The 20,433-nt window shown below is 39.1% G+C and overlaps 1 protein-coding gene across 2 annotated transcripts in view; it reads left to right on the top strand.

Annotated features, from left to right (window-relative positions):
* ptprn2 (protein tyrosine phosphatase receptor type N2) overlaps positions 1–20,433 on the top strand; it is a 200,874-nt gene that overhangs the window by 149,110 nt on the left and 31,331 nt on the right. For both annotated transcript variants that reach the window (XM_088322837.1, XM_088322838.1), the window contains 2 exons: positions 10,683–10,898; positions 17,999–18,205. In XM_088322837.1, coding sequence (XP_088178963.1) covers positions 10,683–10,898; positions 17,999–18,205 — 423 coding nt within the window. The remainder of the gene's footprint in view (positions 1–10,682; positions 10,899–17,998; positions 18,206–20,433) is intronic.

The raw sequence follows: 20,433 nt of genomic DNA on the forward strand, positions 1-20,433 counted from the left end.
TTGATATTTTTGTCTGGAAACCAAGACCCCTATTCTGAGGGGGGCATTTATTTTTCTGACGTGGTAGCACCTGGAGGTGGTCTGTCCCCGGGTAACATCTTGTCATCTGGTGCTCTGCAGGTGCTTGTCCTGGGAGGGGGGAAGGAATCGAGGACAGAAATGATAGCTTACAATTCTTTGCAGTCAGAAAAAGCCTTTCCGTGTCACTCACACTAATCGTCCGCCCTTGTATCCGTCTCCAATCTTTGCAAAATTCTTCTCTTCAGCTGCAGATAAGCTCCCGCCCCGACACAGCTCGCATTTGCGCCCCGTGGCAGGCGGTTAAAAAAATAGTTTTGAATAATTCCTGTTAAAGGAGCCTTCATGTGTGCCGGGGCATGACAGAAATTGTCACTGAGGAAAACAAGATGGTATTAGAGGACGAGGAAGACATTTCGATGCCTTCCATAGCCCCACATTATTAATTCCACATTTTATATTGTGAAGGGAGGAAAAACAGCTAAAGAATATATTTAAAGGGACAGTGTGCCTTCTAGTCGTAGGAAAAAGGAAAAAAAATGTTGATTTGAATACTGTCATGCATGAACTGTTATACCAATGTTAATTTTTACTTAAAAACAAGCTACCAGTTCGATATGCATCGCTAAAATTAATTTGTATCATGTTATTACTATGTTGTTACTATGTTATTACCTTGTTGGTTATTGGAAGTAGGTTTAGATAGACACTGTCAACACGAAAGAAAAAAAAATCCTAAAATATCACAATGGCAGGTCCGCAGGCACCTCAGCTGTCCCTTGGGGGCACCCCGCTACACACGACCACCACGTTGGAGACTCATGCTTTAGATTAACTTGCTGTTATTGCCTCCTTATATTTTATTATAGTCCCAATCTTCTACTGGTTACGTCCATTAAAATTAGCGGAAGTAGGCATTTGTGCGCTTCTTTCTATTTCTCAATATTTACAAGCTTTGTTTTAAAGGTTATCTTGGTTTTGCTTCTCCCTTTAGCATCACTGCTAGTCTTGAGACCCATAGCTAAGAAATACAGGATAATCCTTGAGGTTCTTGGGGGTACCCGTGGCAGCAAACCAATAGTAGACGAGCATCTTCTAGGACTTTGACCATTGGCATACTGGCATCTTAGTGATGTATGAGGCCCAAATCTCGCACCATAATATGCACAAACATTGCAAAGTTTAATTTTTAAAGTTTTGTTGTTCATATGGTGGGGAACATGCTGTAACCATGGCCCCAATCTATCTCATTCCACATTGTTACGTGGGATGCCGAAATCAGGGAATGTACTGTACATAATTGACATTGATAAGTAAAAAAAAGAGAAAGTAGTGGTTATTTACAAGTAGCTCTCTCTATTTTTTTTTACAAAAATAAAATATCCAACGCTTTGGACACTGAGCGTTGGTCAGCGAGCTGGGTTTTTCTTTGCTCGCTTTTGTTGCTCTTCCCTTCACATTGCCACCTCCAGCTGTCACACAGAGGGACAATAGCTAAGAGGTGGGGGTGCTCTCTGAATGGAGAAAAAAATAAACTGGAGAGCACCCCCCCCCTCTCCTTCCCCAAAGACTCGTCATCTGCATTTGACAGGACCCCTGTTCTCCTCTCTTCACCGCCCCTTTTCTTTCTCTTCACTCGCCATAATCCTTCGCTCCCTTGCTCTCTCCTTCTCTGCTAACTGCAGCTGTTGCTCACCATTGGGATTATTTTTCTGTTGTTGTCTTATAACGCGCTGATTGCTAATTAGGATAACATTTTAAACCCAAGAAGGTAACAGTTTCCAATTGTAGTCACAAGCCATTTTGAAGTTGTTGTTTCCACTTATCTGCACAAAGCATGGAGATATTTTATTTATTTTTACTTTTCAAACAAGCTTCATAAATTCAATTACCAACTCAAAGGTGAATTCGTTTTAGGAATATTTGTATAAAATTAAATTTGTATTAAAATTTTAAATAATCATTACTACATGTTTATGGCAGATGCCATTTTTCAAACTAAAATGATACTTCTATTAGTTTCAAATATATTGTTAAATTGTATGGCAAACAATCTCTTTTTTTACATTTGTTTTCTTATCCTCACTAAGGTACCAGGAAAAAGAAATACATAATTAAAAAATAAATGCATAATGTTGCTGTTATTCAATTATTTATGTATTTGCCATATTATTCCACTCTATTTTTGTAATTGTTTTGTCATAAATGAGACAAACAGGACTCAGAACAGGCTCAATGATCCAACATGGCCGATCATTTGGCTAATTTTCAAATCTCAGATTGTTATAGCTTTACTTCCCACATATTTTTAGTAAAATCTAAAAAAGACTTGTACTTGAAAATGAGCAGAATCAGCTTTTAATAAAATAAACTTTTACTTGAAAAGATTATTCTTTTATCTATTACATGTTCATAACAGTGTTTTGGTCAGAAGATCTTTTATAGTCTTGTGTTAAACTACGTTAAATACGTACAATTGGATATATTTTAAGAATTATGTATTCTTTTGATTAGTAAATTAGGTGGCCCAATTTTTTTAAAGTTCATAGTGCTGAACGTATAACTTGCAGTAAGTGTAGATTTCTTCATTTTCCTCATGTTGGTTTTCGAGTTTTTCCTTGCCCTCATGTAGGTTTTAGATCAGGGGATGGTGTAATAATAGTCTGGGTTTTGAAATAATCTGTGCTCTGTGAAGCCATTTGAGGCTACAAATAAGCATGGCTTGACTTGACTATACTATGTAAATTAACATTAAGATTATTCTTAGATAAACACGATGTCGTGCAGAATTGTTACTTAATGCTATCTAATAAAAATTTTAAAACAGACATCCCTATAAATTAGCTACCTAATTCACTCTAGCAATTGTTTTCTTAAGCCATTACACAATTTTAGCATATCTATGTGATGCTTCAGCTAGTACTGCAACATTTCACAGTTTTAAAGCAGGGGTCCCCAAACTTTCCTGTGAGGGCCACATAATTTTTCCCTTCTCAGATGAGGGGCCCAGGTCAGATTGTAACACAACTAGTGGGATGATTGCAGGAGTGTCATTTTAACATGTGAAATGCACACAAATATAAACGTTTGTCTCTAGTACAGTGACAAAAGAGAGTGTAATGATGAGAAGAAAGCCAATGCCTTCATATTTGTACTACTGGTAGTCTAGTGGTAAGAGTTCGTCACTCTCACCGCCGCTACCCAGGTTTGAATTTTGTATGAGCAAAAATACTCCAAAAACCCAGACTTTCACTTATTTTTTAGAATTATGAAAGAATGTCCATCCAAATGTTATCTGGTAGGGTTCAAGGGGATGGACCAAACATTAACAATAACAATGACCTATGCTGCTGTTAAATTTCCATGGGGTTATTTATGGGTCTTGGGTTTTATGGATGTTTATTCTTTAAAATTTTGTATTTTCTTTTAATTATTGCAAGAACCAATGATCCAAATGGAGTTTTGTTGGTCTTTAACAATGTCGATACGTATTTAGGATCAAATGTGGAGGCGGGGGCCGTCCGACCCATTAGCTGAAGTGTAGCAACCACTGCTATACTTTTTACAGGGTTTGTACGGGTGCTTAAAATCCTTGAAAATGCTTGGATTTTAGTGTTGTACTTTGAATGTTTGAAAAGTGCTTGAATTTTGAGTGAAGTGTTTTCAAATTCATGAAATTATTGCCATGTTTCTTTATAAATCTGCTGGAAAATGATGCTGACCCTGCTCTCTGGTGACTTTGCTTTGCTATTGCATTTCTTCTGCTTTCGTGTTTAACAGCAGCTGGCATTAGTTTCTTTGGCATTGTCCTTTGAAGCATCTTCGCCCCTAGAGGACAGGTGCATGCTGCTCCTAACAGGGCAGTATGAAAAGTTTACTTGTACAAGGATTACATATCAATTAGGGTCATTTATTATGGGTCATGCAAAAAAATAAGGTAGGGTTTCCCATTGGTAAATTGTGTAAACTGTTTGAATTTGGTCATAAAAAGGTGTGCGAACACTGTATTTAATCTGATTTTACTTATGTTTGCAACAAAAGTAGGGAATGTGGGTATTTTTCCCACCTATTGATTTGAAAGCAATAACAGGAGGAAAAAGGTGCCACTTTTGAGGAATCATCCGAGCTGTTCTTAAAAAAAAAACTCGAAAGAAAAGCCTGAGAAAACGGCACAGCAAACACAGAGACCCCCGGTCGCTTAACAAATGAGTGACGAGACCTTTCGTCCATTCACTCTCCCCAAAATCGCCCCCACTCTACAACCCCCGCATCCGCCCACCTCGGCCCGCAAGCCTATTAGCCAGGCACATTCACCCTCCACAACATGTGGAGGCGTCGCCATGGAAACCCCTGGATATGACATGTGCGACCGACTGAGATGGAGAGGGGGGGATATAAGGAGGGGCTCAACCTTAACTCAAAAAAAAAGAAGAAAAAGAAAAAAAGATAGAACCGAGAGAAGAGGGAGCTCAGCACCTCCCCGTCTCTTTTCACCAGGACGGCGGCGGTGCTGAATGGACTCGCTCTTCGAGGGCTTCTGCACATTCTCCTGCCGCTCGGAAAATCAGGCGGGCATATCCCACATTCTTCTCCCCTTCCTCTGATGCCCCCCTTTTTTCTCTCTTCCTTTGTTGAAACCCTGACTGGGGAACTTTTTTTTGGTGGGTAGGGTGGGTTAGAGAGTGGGCAGCCAGGGGACGCATAAACCCCCTCAAAACAGCTACCGGCATCAGTGTAGTAAGCGCCTCTGGAATACAAGAAGACTGCATCTATCCTGCCCGGCGACATGGATTCCGGTAAATATTCCCTCCCCCGTGTGATGTGTTTTTGCACGTTGAAATGTTGCATTTTGCATAGTAACGATGCTGAAAAACTTCATTTTGTTCATTTCGATGCCATACTCGTACATCGGCCCCTCCTACCTTATTTTCCCTGGTATAAAATGAGTGTGTACATTGTATAAAAAGGCTTCTACTATCTGTCCTTTTTAGTTGTTCCAAAAATCTGATATCATTTTGCAATCTAATAAGTTTGATCTCCATCAAATGACTTCAAATTTTAATAACATCTTCACGCAAACATAGAATAACTCAAGTTGAGAATCAATACAGCACTGGGGACTGGTATGCTTCAGCGTCTTTGGCAGGAGCCAGATTACCGATTTCACGTATTCCGTTTCTCGAGCGTGGGGCATATTGAACATTTTGGAAATCAGTCGCGTAATCCACACGCTTTTGAATTTCTCATTCAGATTTGCAAGAATAAACGTTTGGATCTTCAACATTAATACTTTTTCATTTCCTTTGCGTTAATCATGTACTTTCTTTGATATTTACATTTCAAAAGATATAAAATCATATTAAAATAAATTTCTTACTGGAAGCTGAAGCTGCAGTGTAAATCATTTTGAGTCCAAAAACTAAAGTATCACAATTTTGTCTTGAAAAATTAGGGAATTGTATCGAGAATTTTTGCACAAAATTTGATCTTCACATCAGCACATCATTTTTCTCCCTTCATTTCAATCGTCTAACGCACCCCCCTCCCCATTAAGCCCCAAAAAAGAAGTCCATCCGGCCCCCTCACCACCAACCGAGCTTTTGTCAGTTATGGTTGGGCGTCATTGAAAATATTTTATCGATCTTCAACTTGCAAAGCTTTATTACTGCAAACTCCAATTGGTGCACCCATCCAAAACGGGGGGGACAAAAAAACATTCACATCCGTCATGCAGGGTTTGGCAAATACTATCAGGTTGAGAACCATCACCCTCGTGGAAATAGACCATAAAACTTAAGCTCTGTACCCCCTGTAGATAAAAAGGGCCATCAAAGTTTGATTGTGCACCTCCTCTGGAAAAAAAATCTTTTGTAATTTAATTTTACTCAAGGTGTGATTTACATTCCCGAATCATCATTTGAAGAATGAAATTAAATTCTAGTATTTCTGAATCTACGCAACCCAAACAACAACACCCCACCCACCCCCACCCCCCGCCGGCTAAAAAAATCAATAGTTCCATTACTATCGAGACAGAAACCAGAAAGCTTCCACTCAAAAATATTCTCAAAATTCTTAATGAAACATGTTGTCCTCTATTTTCCATCAACGTGAACCTCTTTCAACAACCATGAGTTTGCCACACCCCCTCAAAAATATGTGCAGAATTAAGTCAAGCGTCATCACCCAGCTCTTTTTTAAAATATAAATAATATTTTAGAAGGCTCTTTCCTAAAAGGAGCGTACCCCCTTTATATTGATCTTGTGCAGTCCGACTTAAAATAATTAGACGAACATTTATAACACCGCTTTACCTTTAATTGTATTTTCCACATATCCCCTAGAGTCAGTTTGCGCACCAACTTTTTCTCATTCTGATAAATTGCTCTAATAAGACTGCATCTTTCACGCTCCAGAATGGAGGTTAATGCTCATGTGTTGTATACTTTAGTCTGGCATAACAATCATTTTAGCAAAAACAAATTAAGAATGGAAGTAATGCAACTTTTATTCCATTCTCGTGTCAGAGCGAGGTAGGACGGTGTCCCTTTTTTTTTTTTTTTTTTTTTCCCAATCGCCGTGACATGGCGACTTTTGTTTTCTTGGTGTTTGTGATGTCAGAGAGGATTAGAATGGCTTCTTGGAACAAACCAGCTGAATGGAAATGTCTGCGTTTTGGGCGACCGCCACTTCGCAACCCCTCCTTCCCCAATCGGTCTTATCCCCCTTCATAGCGATGTTCTGGGATTTTTTATCCATCTATCTATCCATCAATCTATCTCTCTCTCTCTCTATCTTTCTCTCTAAATATATATATATTATACAAATCAAACCAAAAAAAACACATTCAAATTTCACAACTGTTATTTTGGTTTGGTGAAGCAGCATGTGGCTTAGACTACTCCTCCATTGCACCTGTAACCATTTGTGTTTTTTTATTCTTGGTCACGATGTGACTGGTTTTGATGTTACGAGTGACAGCAGCTCATGTATCCTAGTCAATTTCTTTCTCCCCGTTTTCTTGGGGAAAAGGAAATGTGAGCAGATGGTGTGTCATTTCCGGGTGTAGCTTTTGAGCCACTTTACTTATCTGACCTTGTTTGGTGAAACTTTGGTGTGGCTCTATTAGGTCTTGTGAAAAAGATGTATGTCCATTCTTTTTCCATAGGACTAAAAAAGGGATTTTGAGATTTTTTTTCTGCTGCATGAAAAAAGGATATATTTGAATTTGGCTGATTTAGATAACGATTACTATTTAAGGGTGAGATGGGTCATTTGCAGTGTCCTCAAAAGTTGAAAGTAGAATATTTTCTCTTTTAAGTAAATGAAAACAATGCGATATTGAGTTCAAAGAACCTTTATAATTGCTTTCCACTGCACCTATCTGCCTTTATTTTACTTTTAGCAAAGCGTTTCGTGCCGTGGAAGGTGGGTGGGGGCAGCAGTTTGTCGGAGAGTGACATTACGGTCTTCACTGTGGTTTTTTGTTTAGTGTAGCATGAAAATGGTAAGTAAGAAAAGGCCTGTTCCAAGTCCTCTCCAATTTAAGCTTGAGAAATATACGTGCATCATGAACGAGTTGACCAAGGCTGCGATCAGGACTTCAAGCCAGTAGATGGCGACAGAGTGTAGAAAAGTTCAAAATTTTGTACAGCGCCTATAAATAACTCTTTGAGGGATGATCAATTGGGATTTCAGGGTCTTTCTCTGCTTTCTGAATTTTCATCTCTTTTGTAGTTTTCTCCGCAATCGATCATGATGCAACTGTTTTCAATCTCTGTGTTGATCATCCTTTTTAAATCTTTCCATTATATATTCGTGAACGCAGCTTGTAATTTCTACTGGAAGTTTTGTGAACAGCTTAAAAGACCTTTACAAGTTCACTGTCCTCATCCAACAACTTCAGAAAAGCATTACATAAGATTTTTCCTTCACTGTCACAATCTCTTCATAAAAAATGACAAATTCTTCCTGCTTGGAATATAACTTTTACTACTATTTTTTTGGAAATCCGCACACACTTGGCTACCCATCGCTTACTTCACAGTCTAATCCAGCCAGGAGCTAATTAAGCTGGCAAGCTTTTGGGCTGCCGACCTCTCTGCAGCTGCACAGCGGCCGGCTTGGCCTGGCCAGCTCCAAATGGGATTGTGAATGTCTGTAGTGGGGGGTTCGAGGGCTCGTCTGAATGGGCATTATGAGGCCGGTATTAGCTGGCTAATGAGCTGGGGGGTGGACAGACAGAGCTGGACAAGATGAATCCCATTTTGTGTTCCCACTTAGTTAGAAAATTATAATGGTGTGTTCCAAGCATGTCTGGGTTAAATGTTTTTTTAGGGAGGGGGTTGCTTTTGGATTTGTTTGAAATTATTTAGTTCTGGTAAATGTGTACCCAAATACATATGTTTCCCCCTTTTCTCTTTCCACACTTTCATATTTTTTTTACAAGTATAGCTGTCGAATGTATCCATACTGAAGCATTTAAAAATCTTTTTTTGGGAGGGAAACCCAAATCGGTTTCTACATAGGTAATTCACAATATTATTTGTATACAAAAAAGCAGTTAAGCTACTGAAGAAAAAGAAAAAAAAACAATCTGCAGGAGACTATTTCTAAGAATTCTGACTAAAAAAAATCAAACTATAAGGGAAAAATTTGGACACTCACTTTAAATGTAGGGTTAGTCATTTAAGATGTCCTTAAAAAGTTAAAAGTAGTCTAGTTTATATGTTAACAATGCCGGACTAAGTTCAAAGAGCTGTTATATTTTTTCCATGTGTTTAATTGCTTGTATCTCAATTTGAGCAAAGTGGTTTGGGCAGCCGAAAAGAGGGTGGGTAGTCAAGTAATGTTTATTTGTTATGGCCCTTAAATACAAGAGGTCTCAAAGGGCTGTACATGCTACCACCATAACACCATCCCCTGATCTGAATGCTTGTCACCGCAGTTTTTTTTTAATGTGAAAGTACAAAATACCTTTTTCAAGTACAGTACAAACAGTACAAACGCCAACCCAAACCCAAATAGGTGAAAGAAGGATGGTTTATTTTAGGGTGTCTTAAGAAATGCACGTAATTGCACACGCAACATAAGGAGCTTGACAGAGGCTGCATTCATGACACAAGCCAGAAAATGGCGTCAGCGAGTAGAAGAGTCCAAAATTCTGTACAGCACCTTTTTAAGTCAATATTTGAAGGTAGGGGGAAGAGTTACATTTTCTCCCAATTAGGTAAGATTTTGCGGTTTATGAACGAAATCATAGTATAATGCCAGTTCACTCTTTTAAATGTAAACGGAGGATTGACATATGCATTTGTGAAATGTGGATCTTTCACGTCTGTAACCGTTAATGGAAGTGAATGAGTGATCCATTTACATCAACTTTTTTTTTAAATCCTGCTTTTTATTGTTTGTTTTTTTTTTTTTTCCCCATAAACAAAAGTCTACAAAAGTAAAAACATTACAGTGCCAAGGCAAATGTACTATGATCATGTCATTTTCAAAGTCTGGTTTAAGATCAGGTAATTGTGTAATTGTAATCCTGTGCAGTCCTTTGATACATTTTTGTGATTAAGGGCTATATAAATTAATGTGACCTGACTTGACTCCAGTCTTCATCGTTTGTTTTTCTATAGTGCATCCATTTTTCCTATTTGACCTTGAATTAGGTCTCCTATATTCTAATTTGAAATACTGTCCTCTCCATTACAGTGCACACCCACTGCTCCATAGTGGGGAGCTCTTGTTCATCCCATAAATTGACTTACTTTTTTGTTTGCAATCAGAAAGCCCTTTACAAAGTACTCATACCTTTTCTGCAATATTTATCCTGTTAGATTCCCTAAATAGAGAACCTTGAAGGATTTGGGTAGCCCGCATACAACAATTTTCTTGAAAGAATACCATCCTTTCTCCCGTTAATCCTGTATTATATGACAAACCCAACAAATTTGCAGGTGGTTGACATCTACTTATCCACATGCTCTCTTGCATGGTTGGTGAACCCCCAAAAATTACATGCGGGGTCGTACGGGTGCTTGAAATCCTTAAAAATGCTTGAATTTCAATGTTGTGTTTTCAAGGTTTGAAAAGTGAAGTGCTTGTAAATTCTAGAAATTGTTGCCATGTGTCTAATGTGTCTGACTCAATAGACCATGCATTAAATAAAGATGTGCATTAGTACAAGAATGATGTATCAATGATGAATATTGTGGTAAACTGGTAAATTTTAATGGAAAGAACTTCCTACAACTGAAAATCCAAGCTAAAGTACATATTAATGCATTTTACCCAATACCAACATGGGGAGAGAATTGTCCAATAAATATTATCACAAGTATTGTTCAGATCCACAAATACATTCGCAATTTACTCAAGATCTAAAAATCTAATGTACTGATAAATGCACATGCAAGATTATAATTTGAATATGTAAATCACAGATATGTTTGTGGGACCGCAAAATGCATGATTCATACTGGATTCCTTTTGTTTTACGGTACTGGAGAAACTGGAAAAATTAGCTTTGAAAGTCCTTAAAACGGGCTTAAATTTGGGCATGAAAAGGTGTGTGAACCCTGCATAAATTACATTATTATTTTTTAACACCGTCCTTCGAAGTCTGGCTTGGTTTTGACTGTTCCCCCTTCCTCTTCTTTCCACAGAGAGGCAGCCTGAGCCACATCCCGGTGGTGAAAGAGACTCGTGTGGAGTCGGGCCAGCTGGTGATCCTTTCGGTGCTTTGCGCACTCTTCGTCCTGGTGATTTTGGCGGCTTCAGGCACTTTCTTCTGCGTACGCCAGCGCTCGCACTTGCGCATGAAAGAGAAACTCTCCGGGTTGGGCCATGACGCCGGCATTGACGCAACCGCCACCTATCAGGTAAGGACACATTCTATTTTTTTATGTTTGTCTGCCAATCACAAGCATAACACACATTGTCTATGATACCCTTTTGAGAGGTTGTCTTGTTGAAACGCACTGTTCACTTTTCCCTTTTTTGGGCTGTTCATTCCCTCCTACGAGGGCATTACAGTAAGTGTAATGGTCCCTCAAATCAAGCTAATTGGTCAGGCTCGGGCTGTGTCGGGCGTTGATAACCGTGGGCCTGGGTCGGCTTGAGGTGGATTTTTCGAGCCTGATCTTACCGTTAGCACTTTCAAAATGAATACTCATATACATATATATTAGTATTAGTATGCAGTTGATTTAATGATGTGGGAAAAGATAATAAACGCAAGAAAAATCAGTACAATAAAAAAGCATCTTTTATTGAGCATACAGTAGATTTGTACAAAAACTAAATACAAATCTAAAACCTAAAGACTGCGCCTCAGTCTGTACAGATATAAATAAACCTCAGTCCATTTTTTTAGTGACAGGCAAATAAATAATAAATTAAAATCAAGTACACTTTTTTATATCAGTAAACCAAGAACAGGTTCATTAGCAGAAATAGAACAGCTAATAAAACAAATATGTGCATTTAGTGAAGTACATTCAGTGGTCAACCAAACGCAAAGTATGTAAAGAACTTAACAATTCTCAACAGTTTTAACTTTTGTTTGTTCTTCAGACTGCATTCATTTAATTTCAAATACATTTGTCAGGCACAGTCCGGCATAACGCGCAAGCTCTCTTTTATAGCCAAATGTATGCGTATAAAATGTACAACGCATGTGATTCAAACCGTGTTGGCTTGAATGTTGCTTCAATTTACCAAGGCGAGTCAGACTCTGTTTCGTTCAACTGCCCTACATGTTTTTTTAAATGTTCTTGAATTACCGATCTACTGCCATGATATGCATGGTCTGCTTTGCAACTTTGCAAGTAGTCTTTTAATTTGCCGCATCCAGAGGAAAATACTCCCAAACTTTAGAAGTTTTAGTACGTGTACTTGATATTGACGTGGCCATTTTCATCTTTATGTTACTGCTCGAGACAGACACTATTATGCATGTGCCACTCTCAGAAGAAACTATATTCATGTCATGCCTCACTTTCTTGGAAAAACTTCGTGCATCAATATTCTACTATGACATTCAGTGTCAATTACTTCTATTATCATTTTTTGTATTGTATATGCCATGCAAAAATTAAGGTAGTGCTTCCCATTGGGAGGACTTCCTGCAACTGAAAATGTAACATACAGTTACATACAGCTGTCATTGTTACACAATGGGAAGAGATTTGTCTCAAAAACAAATATATTTGTAATTAACTCAATATCTAAGAACCATATGTCTCTTATAGATGCACATGCAAGATTAAAAATATCATACGTAAATTGCAGATATATTTGTGGCCCGCAAAACACATCATTCATGCCAGATTTTTTTTTTAATGGTACTGGAAAAATTGGAAATTTGGCTTTGAAAGTCCTGAAGTATTTGAATTTGACCATGAAAAAGGTGTAAGAACCTTGAAGATGCCTCACTCTGTCGGAAAAACGTCTCTGGCGGCAATAGACGGAAAGTGAAATTCGTTTTCGACTATTTCTATATGGGATTTTTCTCCTCAATGTGACTTAATCATTTAACACTCCACTTATTGAAACATAAATATTTTGTTTGTTTGTTGTACATGATTCAATTGTTTGTTTGTTTGTAGATGATTCAGATTGAATCGTTTCTTGTACATGATTCAATTGTTTGTTTGTTTGTACATGATTCAAATTGAATCGTTTCTCCGGCGCCGTCACGAATGGCAGCCACTCCAGCAGCTCCCGTGTTATTTTCGATTGTTCTCAGTTATTTTCGATTGTTCTCAGCTTAGGGATGCTGCTGGAAAAGTGAATTTCCCTTCGGGGATGAATAAAGTATCTATCTATCTATCTATCTATCTAATCATTGCAGCCCTATTCTCCTTTCTCACGTATGAAGGTATTACTGTAAGTAGACTGTAAAAAAAAAGATCCGCTCAAAATCCAGGATTAAGCATCGAATAAGGAACCGCAATAGCGAGCAAGTATTGTATTGTCAAGATGTGTTTGACGACGCCGTGACCTCGTTCCCCCCGAGGGAAGCGGTTGGTCGGGAGAAATATTGATTCACCACACCAGGGCTCAGCTGTGCCCGCTATACCACTCAGACCACATTTAGCCTTTTTGACTTGTTAACACTTTCAATAAATAATCAGCTTTCAGGAAAAAAAATTTGGGGGGGAAACGGTGTCAATTTTTAATCCTGTGATTAATTGTTAGCATCTTAATGTTTTTTTTAATTGTCTCTTAGATTTATGCTAATCAGATTTTCCTTAAAGCAGAAGCTAACATGACAATTTTCCCTTATGTTATATTAATGTTCCTACTTGTTTAAACATGGTATTCTGATTTTTATGTGTTTGTGAAATATTAATTAATCAAAAGAATTCACATTTTCAAATTGATCCCATTCGCAAGTGACTATGACATCACGATTGAGTTGGTTTGATAAGGACCAATCACTGCTCGGCTTTCGAAAACCGTTACCAGTCCGTACCTGGTATGTTTCACAGGGGTTGTGCAAACTCTGCCCCGGGGGTCATTTTAGGCGGGCTGCAACATGATGGGTAAACCTCAATCATGAGAAACAGAATCTAGAAAACAAAACTGAAATTAACACTGTTTGATTTGAGTTTTAGTGAGTTTTATTTCCATATTAGAGTGGAAAATAAGTATTTGGTCACCTACAAACAAGCAAGATTTCTGCCTGTCAGACGTCTAACTTTTTCCACTGAGGTCTAATGAGGTTCAACGTGTTACCTGTATTAATGGCACCTGTTTTAACTCATTATTGGTGTAAAATACACCTTTACACGACCTCAGTCAATCACACTTAAAACTCTACTATGGACAAGACTAAATAGCTGTCAAAGGACACCACGGACAAAAGTTTAGACCTCCACCACGCTGGGGAGACTGAATTGGCTATAGGTAAAACACTTGGTGAAAACAAATCAACTGTGGGAGGAATTTTTTAAAACGGAAAACATACCAAGACCACTGATTATCTATCAATGTGGGGATTTATGCAAAATCTCATTCCGTGGTGTCGGAATGATAACAAGAACAGTGAGCAAAAATCCCAGAACCACATAGGGGACCTAGTGAATAACCTACAGAGAGCTGGTCCCACAATAACAAAGGTTACTGCCAGATGTGTCCCCCTGCTGAAGCCAGTACACCTCCCAGGCTCGTCTGCAGTCCGCATGATCCAGAAGAGGATTGGAAAAATGTCTTATGGTCAGATGAAACCATAAATACAAGTTTTTGGTGGAAACACCGGTCCTTGTGTTTGGAGGAGAAGGAATACTAAATTGAATCTTAAGAACACCAATCACACTGTGAAGCATGGGGATGGAAGCAACTTGCTTTGCGGCTGTTTTTCTGCAAAGGCACCAAGATGACGGATCTGTGTAGAGGAAAGAATGAACGGGGCCATGTATTAAGAGATTTGGAGGAAAAATCTCTTTCCACTAGCGAGGGCAATGAAGACAAGATTTGGCTGGGTCTTTTAGCATGTCAATGATCCCAAACATTCAGCCAGCGAAACAAAGCTGTAGCTCTCTACGAAGTATTTTAGGTCCTGGAGTAGCATGGCCATTGCCCAGATCTGAACCTTGTAGAAATTCTGTTGAGGGAGTTGAAAGTCAGTGTTTCCCGACCACGGCCCCAAAACATCACTGTTTTAGAGGAGATCTGCATGGAGGAATGGGCCAAAACAATGCCAACAGTGTGTTTGAAGCTTGTGAAGAGTTACAGAAAAGGTTTCGCCTCATTTATTGCCCACAAAGGGTACATAGCAAAGTATTAAGATGAAATCAAACAACAAGATTTTTTATTTAACCCAGACATGCTTGGAACACACCATTATAATTGTTGTTAGGTGACATCTACTGTGTTTTATTGGATGCTCATGGGGTTCAAAATGTCCAGGTGTGTGAATTGTGAATGTTGCCTCTTGTTTTTCCGACTTTAAAAAGGGTCATAAAGAATCGGTCGGTATCCCCCGTCCGTATCCAAGCCGTGCTCAGCTTCCCGCGCGGCAGAGAAGTCGAATGAATTATGAGGTGGACTTGGATGTTGCCCCAAGGCCAAGGCTCGGGGCGCCGCTTCATGACTCTAATCATGAAAGTCTTGACGCCTCCATGAGGTGGGAGATCGAGGGGGGATTCAGGAGCAAGGCTTAGCGGGGCCCTGCAGCCCTGAGGGAAATATCACGTTGATAGATCAGTGGATAGCGCCCACCGCCTTTACCGCGGCCTGGGCGGTTATTGAGCATGGAAATGATTTCTAAAGGAAGTGTCTGGCCCAAACGCTACATGATGCTGTTTGGAGATTGCGGCGACTTGGTCTGATAAGGAAGAAGGAAGCGAGGCAGACGTAGAGTAAGATCCAATAAGCCTTTATTACTCGTGCAACGGGAAAATGGGGGTTTTATAGATTTTATATATAGATCTCTTTCATGCTTTTATAGTAGAGGTACACATAACTGTCATAATGTTCTCTCGCTCTCCCTTTTGTTCTCTCTTTCTCTATTTCTTTCCTTTTCATTCCCTTTTCTCTCTCTTTCCTTATCTCCCCTTCTCTTCCTCCCTCTCTTTGTTTCTTTTTCTCTTTCTCTCTCTCTTTTTCTCTCTCTCTCTCTCTCTTTTCTCCATCTCTTTCTCTCACTGTAAATTAAGATTTGAAGCTTTAACTCACAAAATCAACTTTGAGCGCACACAAATATATATTTATATATATATTAATGCAAATTAGGCTTTCTTACTTTTCGTGGACATAACTAGTTCTAATCCGAGTTAAATAAGATCAGCTTTACTCACCAATGGCATATCAACTTTGACAGTACTAGAGTACATTTCTTTGTGCAAATTAGATATTCTTACTGTATGAGGGCTGAAGTTCTAACTCAAGTTAACTCAAATCATCTTTAGATATCTAACTCACCAATAAATCCAGTTACCGCAAATAAAATTTAAAGCTTTAACTCCTATTGCAGATCCCATTCGGCAACACTTAAATAGATTATTTTAATCCCAATACAATTTTATTACTCTACTTGGGGCTCACGGTAGTTCTATCTCAAGTTACCTTGGCTTAGATTCAAATCTTTAACTCGCCAAAAGCAGATCAACTTTGACATCACAAAATAAGTTTTTCTGACTGCGGTAACTCAAATCCGATTTAAAGCTTTAACACTCTGATGGCTGATCACCTTCCGCAGGACTGAAATTGATTTTTTTAACTCATATCAGACTTTCTTACTCTATGTGGACCTTAGGGTAGTTCAAACTCAGGTTAACTCATCTCACAGCTAAGCTTGAACATGCCAATAACAAAGCAACTCTAACAGCACGAGTATTGTTTTTTTTAATGCAGTAAACTTTATTGTTTTATTTAGGCCATATTTTCTACTTAATTTCAAACATCATTGTATATATAATTTATATAAACCTTTAATAGGAAATAAAAACAGTTAAACTCTTAAAAAAAACTGTTCTACACAATGACCAGTCATCATATTTGTACTGCGCAGGGTTGCAAGGGCAGGCAAAACGAAACAAACAAATAAATAAAGAAATAAAAAAGCTGAGTCACTACGAAAGCCGTAACTTGATATAAAAGTAGAGGGAATCACTTTTTATGTTGGCAAACAGAAGATATCCACCCGAATATTATGCATGAATGCTTTCCTTACCCGATTGCTTTTTTGAATGATGGACGAGCTCCACGGCTTTGCTTTAAGGGAAAACGTCTTTAATCCATCTTTCAGCTGTCTGATATCCTTGGTAAGAGTACGTTGTGGGAATTTTCTTTTTGTTTATTTGAAACTGAAAATAAGCTTCTCTCTGAAGTGATCTACTGGAATAAACCATTGATCCCCAAGCTTTTATGGACCATGGACCAACCGGTTTAATGTGTTCCTAATAATTACATTAGTAACAATAATAATAATAAGCATAAATTCTCTGTTTAATCACAAGACCAGTAGGGATTTGGATGACATGGGAAAAGGCATTCGATTTTATTACATCATCACACTATTTTTACTCACGGTACCAGAGAAGAGTGTTGTAGAATGAAGAAAACAGAAACTCATTCAGAAAGATAGAAACGCGAAAAAGCATGACGAGGGAAACAACTCTCTGGTCCTATTTGATAATAAATCAGACTTTGATGGAAATTTTATCAATTGTATATCATATTTTGTTTTCATAGTTTTTGTTGTCAATAAATGAATTTAATCATGGCTACACGTATTCAACAACGTGGTACCTTGAGTAAAAATAGTGTGATGACAAGCTAAAGTCTCCCTATGTCTTCTACATCCATCATTGTCATTCTTTGTAACAATGCACACAGAACGAAATGTCGATACACCTGACCCGTACAGTTAAACTGTAGCGAGCCGATGCAGCCACAGCCAAACAGGGCGCCGCCATTTTAGACCCAACTGATGTGTTGGTAGTCATTAGGTGACCAAACCCCCCAATTCCAACCCTTAATGCCGAGCGCTAAGCAGGGAGGCAATGAGTACCAATGTTGTAAGTCTTAGGTATAACTCGGCTGAGGCCCGAACCAGCGACCTCCCAGTCTCGGAGCGGGCGCCCTACCATCTAGGCTACCGAGCTGGTTAAACAATAAAAATAGAAAATAAAAATAACAATAATAATAATAAAATAAATAAGCAATTATTTTCAATTGAGGTAAGATGTTGAGCCCAAGCTCAAAACCAACTTGAGCCTAAAATGTCAATATTACTTTAAGGTTCAGGTTGGACCGGGCTTCTCTCTCGTTGCCTTTTCTATTTTATGTATCCACCCATCATTCTACTTTGTTTCCTTTTATTTGTGAAGGATTGGCTCTGGATTCATTCCCCCTCTTATGATTCCATTCCCTTCTCTCATTGGCGAGTTTGCTTCAGGCTAGGTCCCCATAATGAAGTTGAACCACGCTCTCCTCCACGCTCTGATTTTGTTTTCCCTGTCACCCCCTGCAGGAGCTGTGCCGCCAGCGCATGGCGGTCCGTACTTCGGAACGCACTGAGCGACCGGAAACGCTTCGCCATTCTCGCCTCAACAGCGTTTCGTCCCAGTTCAGCGATGGTGCCGGGGCAGGCAGCCCATCTACTCGCAGTAGCACTTCGTCGTGGTGTGAGGAGCCCGTGCCCTCCAACATGGACATTTCCACCGGTCACATGATCCTGGTGAGCTTTATTTGATTTTCAGTGCATTGACGGCTATAGACTTCAAAGCTCAATTTTACATTGCAGTGATTGAGTAATGTGTCCCGAAAAAATTCGTATCTACCATTTTCCGCAAGTCGAATGGTCGTAAGTAGGGGAATGTCTGTGAATACATCTTTTATTTACTGTATGATAGACTTTTCGCAGTACAGTTGTAACTTTTCATACGAGCAGTTAACACGAGAAATTCAATATACTGTACGAGGTTTTTTTGGAACAAAAATCTTGCTCTGTGTGTAAGGCAAAATCCAGGTCATGAGCAGTCCCAAAGGCTACCACTGGAGACCGCTCAGCACCAGCATCAGTTTGTTCCGGTTTGCCTATAAAAACTATTACAGGCAAAAAAAAAATACTCCACATCAAGCACTGTTATGGGAATGCTTCAATGGTCTATGTCATGAATTCACGTATCCAAGATGAACACTTGTTTATTTAGTAACTCACGAAACAACCAACATCGTTTCCCACGACATGATTTCTTCAACACGTCGTAAAAAGTTGTCATCACTGTCGTAAAAAGCAGTGGTGCTTATTCTTAAAGCAGTAGCATCATCTAGTGGGGGGTATCTATCATTACATTCAATTTTGAATATGTTTTTAGTAACCAGGAAAATGTGTTTTATAGCTATTTAGTGTTCATTTGGATTCTTTTGAGGCAACGGAAACAGATCTTTTTTTATTGGGATAATACATTCTTTACACGAGCTACGAGCACATTCCTGGAATGATTAAAGCTTATACATAGCATATTTTTGTTTGATAAATTAGAAAGTGAACGGTCCCTTTGTGACAGAATTTTGGAGATCTTTGCATTGAGGTAGGAACTAAAGTCAGCTTGGGCTGATATGGGGAAGGTGCTAATGAGCATTTGAGGAATATCACCACTGTCTTATAGTTATAGTGCAAGAACATTTTTGTTACATTGTCAATAGTCAACTGGGGATAATAGATTGAGCAAAAACAGTTCAGTTTATTTTATGATGGCCACATTGGCACGCTTCAGCGGCTCAGACTTAAAAAATGCGCTTTGGCAGCCCTGCGCTCAGGAACAGTCGACGGGGGATAATGGATTGCGGTCACAACTGTGTATTTCATTATGGCACTTCTCGAGACAAAAGAGTTAGTTCCCTCTTGCAGCAATATGGGATCTGGGACAAATGGATTACGGCTCTACGTGGGCATTTTTGGTAAAATACCGTAACGGCTAAACAAGAGCTGCTGTTGTGGAATAAACGTGAATAAACGTAAATTGCTAGGCCTAACAACAGTTTGCATAGGCGGTCTTCGTACGCAGCAATATGCGATAGGGGATAATTGATAGTGACCGCTTAAGTGCCGTTTAATTTTTGTTAGACATAACGGCAAAAAACTATTTTAAAACCCGCAATTTACTTAAGCTGCAAAGCACAAAGCGCTAAGTAGCAAGGGGTTACAATATTTCTTCTTTTGCTATTTTTGGTGCTCCACTGTGTGATTTTTGTGTCTTCATCTTGCCACTTAGTCATTTAAATAAGCCCATCTTCTTTTTTCCCCTGATATATAATTTTCTTACATCTTACTGTCATTGGAGTGTTGGTTCTAATTGGCTTGTCTTTGTTTTGGGGGCGGAGGATGTTGAAAAAATCCTTTCCTTCCACCCACAATGGATTGTTTTAATTTCGCAGCCCGTCATTCATTGGAGACAAGCTTGATAAAGAGACGGATAGATGCCTGCCAGTGTTTCCATTAATGGCGGGCACATTCATCACATGTCACGTCTGCCTATTAAATGGGGCGGGGGCTGTAACGAATGAGAGGGGAATGTGAGCGATGCCGTGCACCGCCACTAATAGAGGGCTTTTTTTCTTAAACTTGTTTGCGCCCCCTCTTTAGAGGCGGGCGCAATAGCTAACAGCAAAATACCTTTGTGAATCATTCTTATTATTAGCATTAGCTGCAACCGTAGCATCATGGGTAATCTCTTTTAGATTACAGATTAGAAACAGTATTTATTTTTCCTCTTTTCACTGCCTCTGTTTTGGCAAGTTCTCCTTAATATTCCGTTGTCATCCGCCGTCAAGCCATGTGTGTGATTGCCTTCTTATCGCTCATCTCGAGCCCATATTCGCCCCTCTCATCTCATCTCCTCGTCGCTCGCTCCATTTGGAGCGGCGAGGCTCATGGAGAGGGGTGATGAGTACGCGACGTTC

This window comes from Urocampus carinirostris, chromosome 18, assembly GCF_059441175.1.
Source record: "Urocampus carinirostris isolate Australia breed hairy pipefish chromosome 18, RoL_Ucar_1.0, whole genome shotgun sequence".
Classification (NCBI taxonomy): domain Eukaryota; kingdom Metazoa; phylum Chordata; class Actinopteri; order Syngnathiformes; family Syngnathidae; genus Urocampus; species Urocampus carinirostris.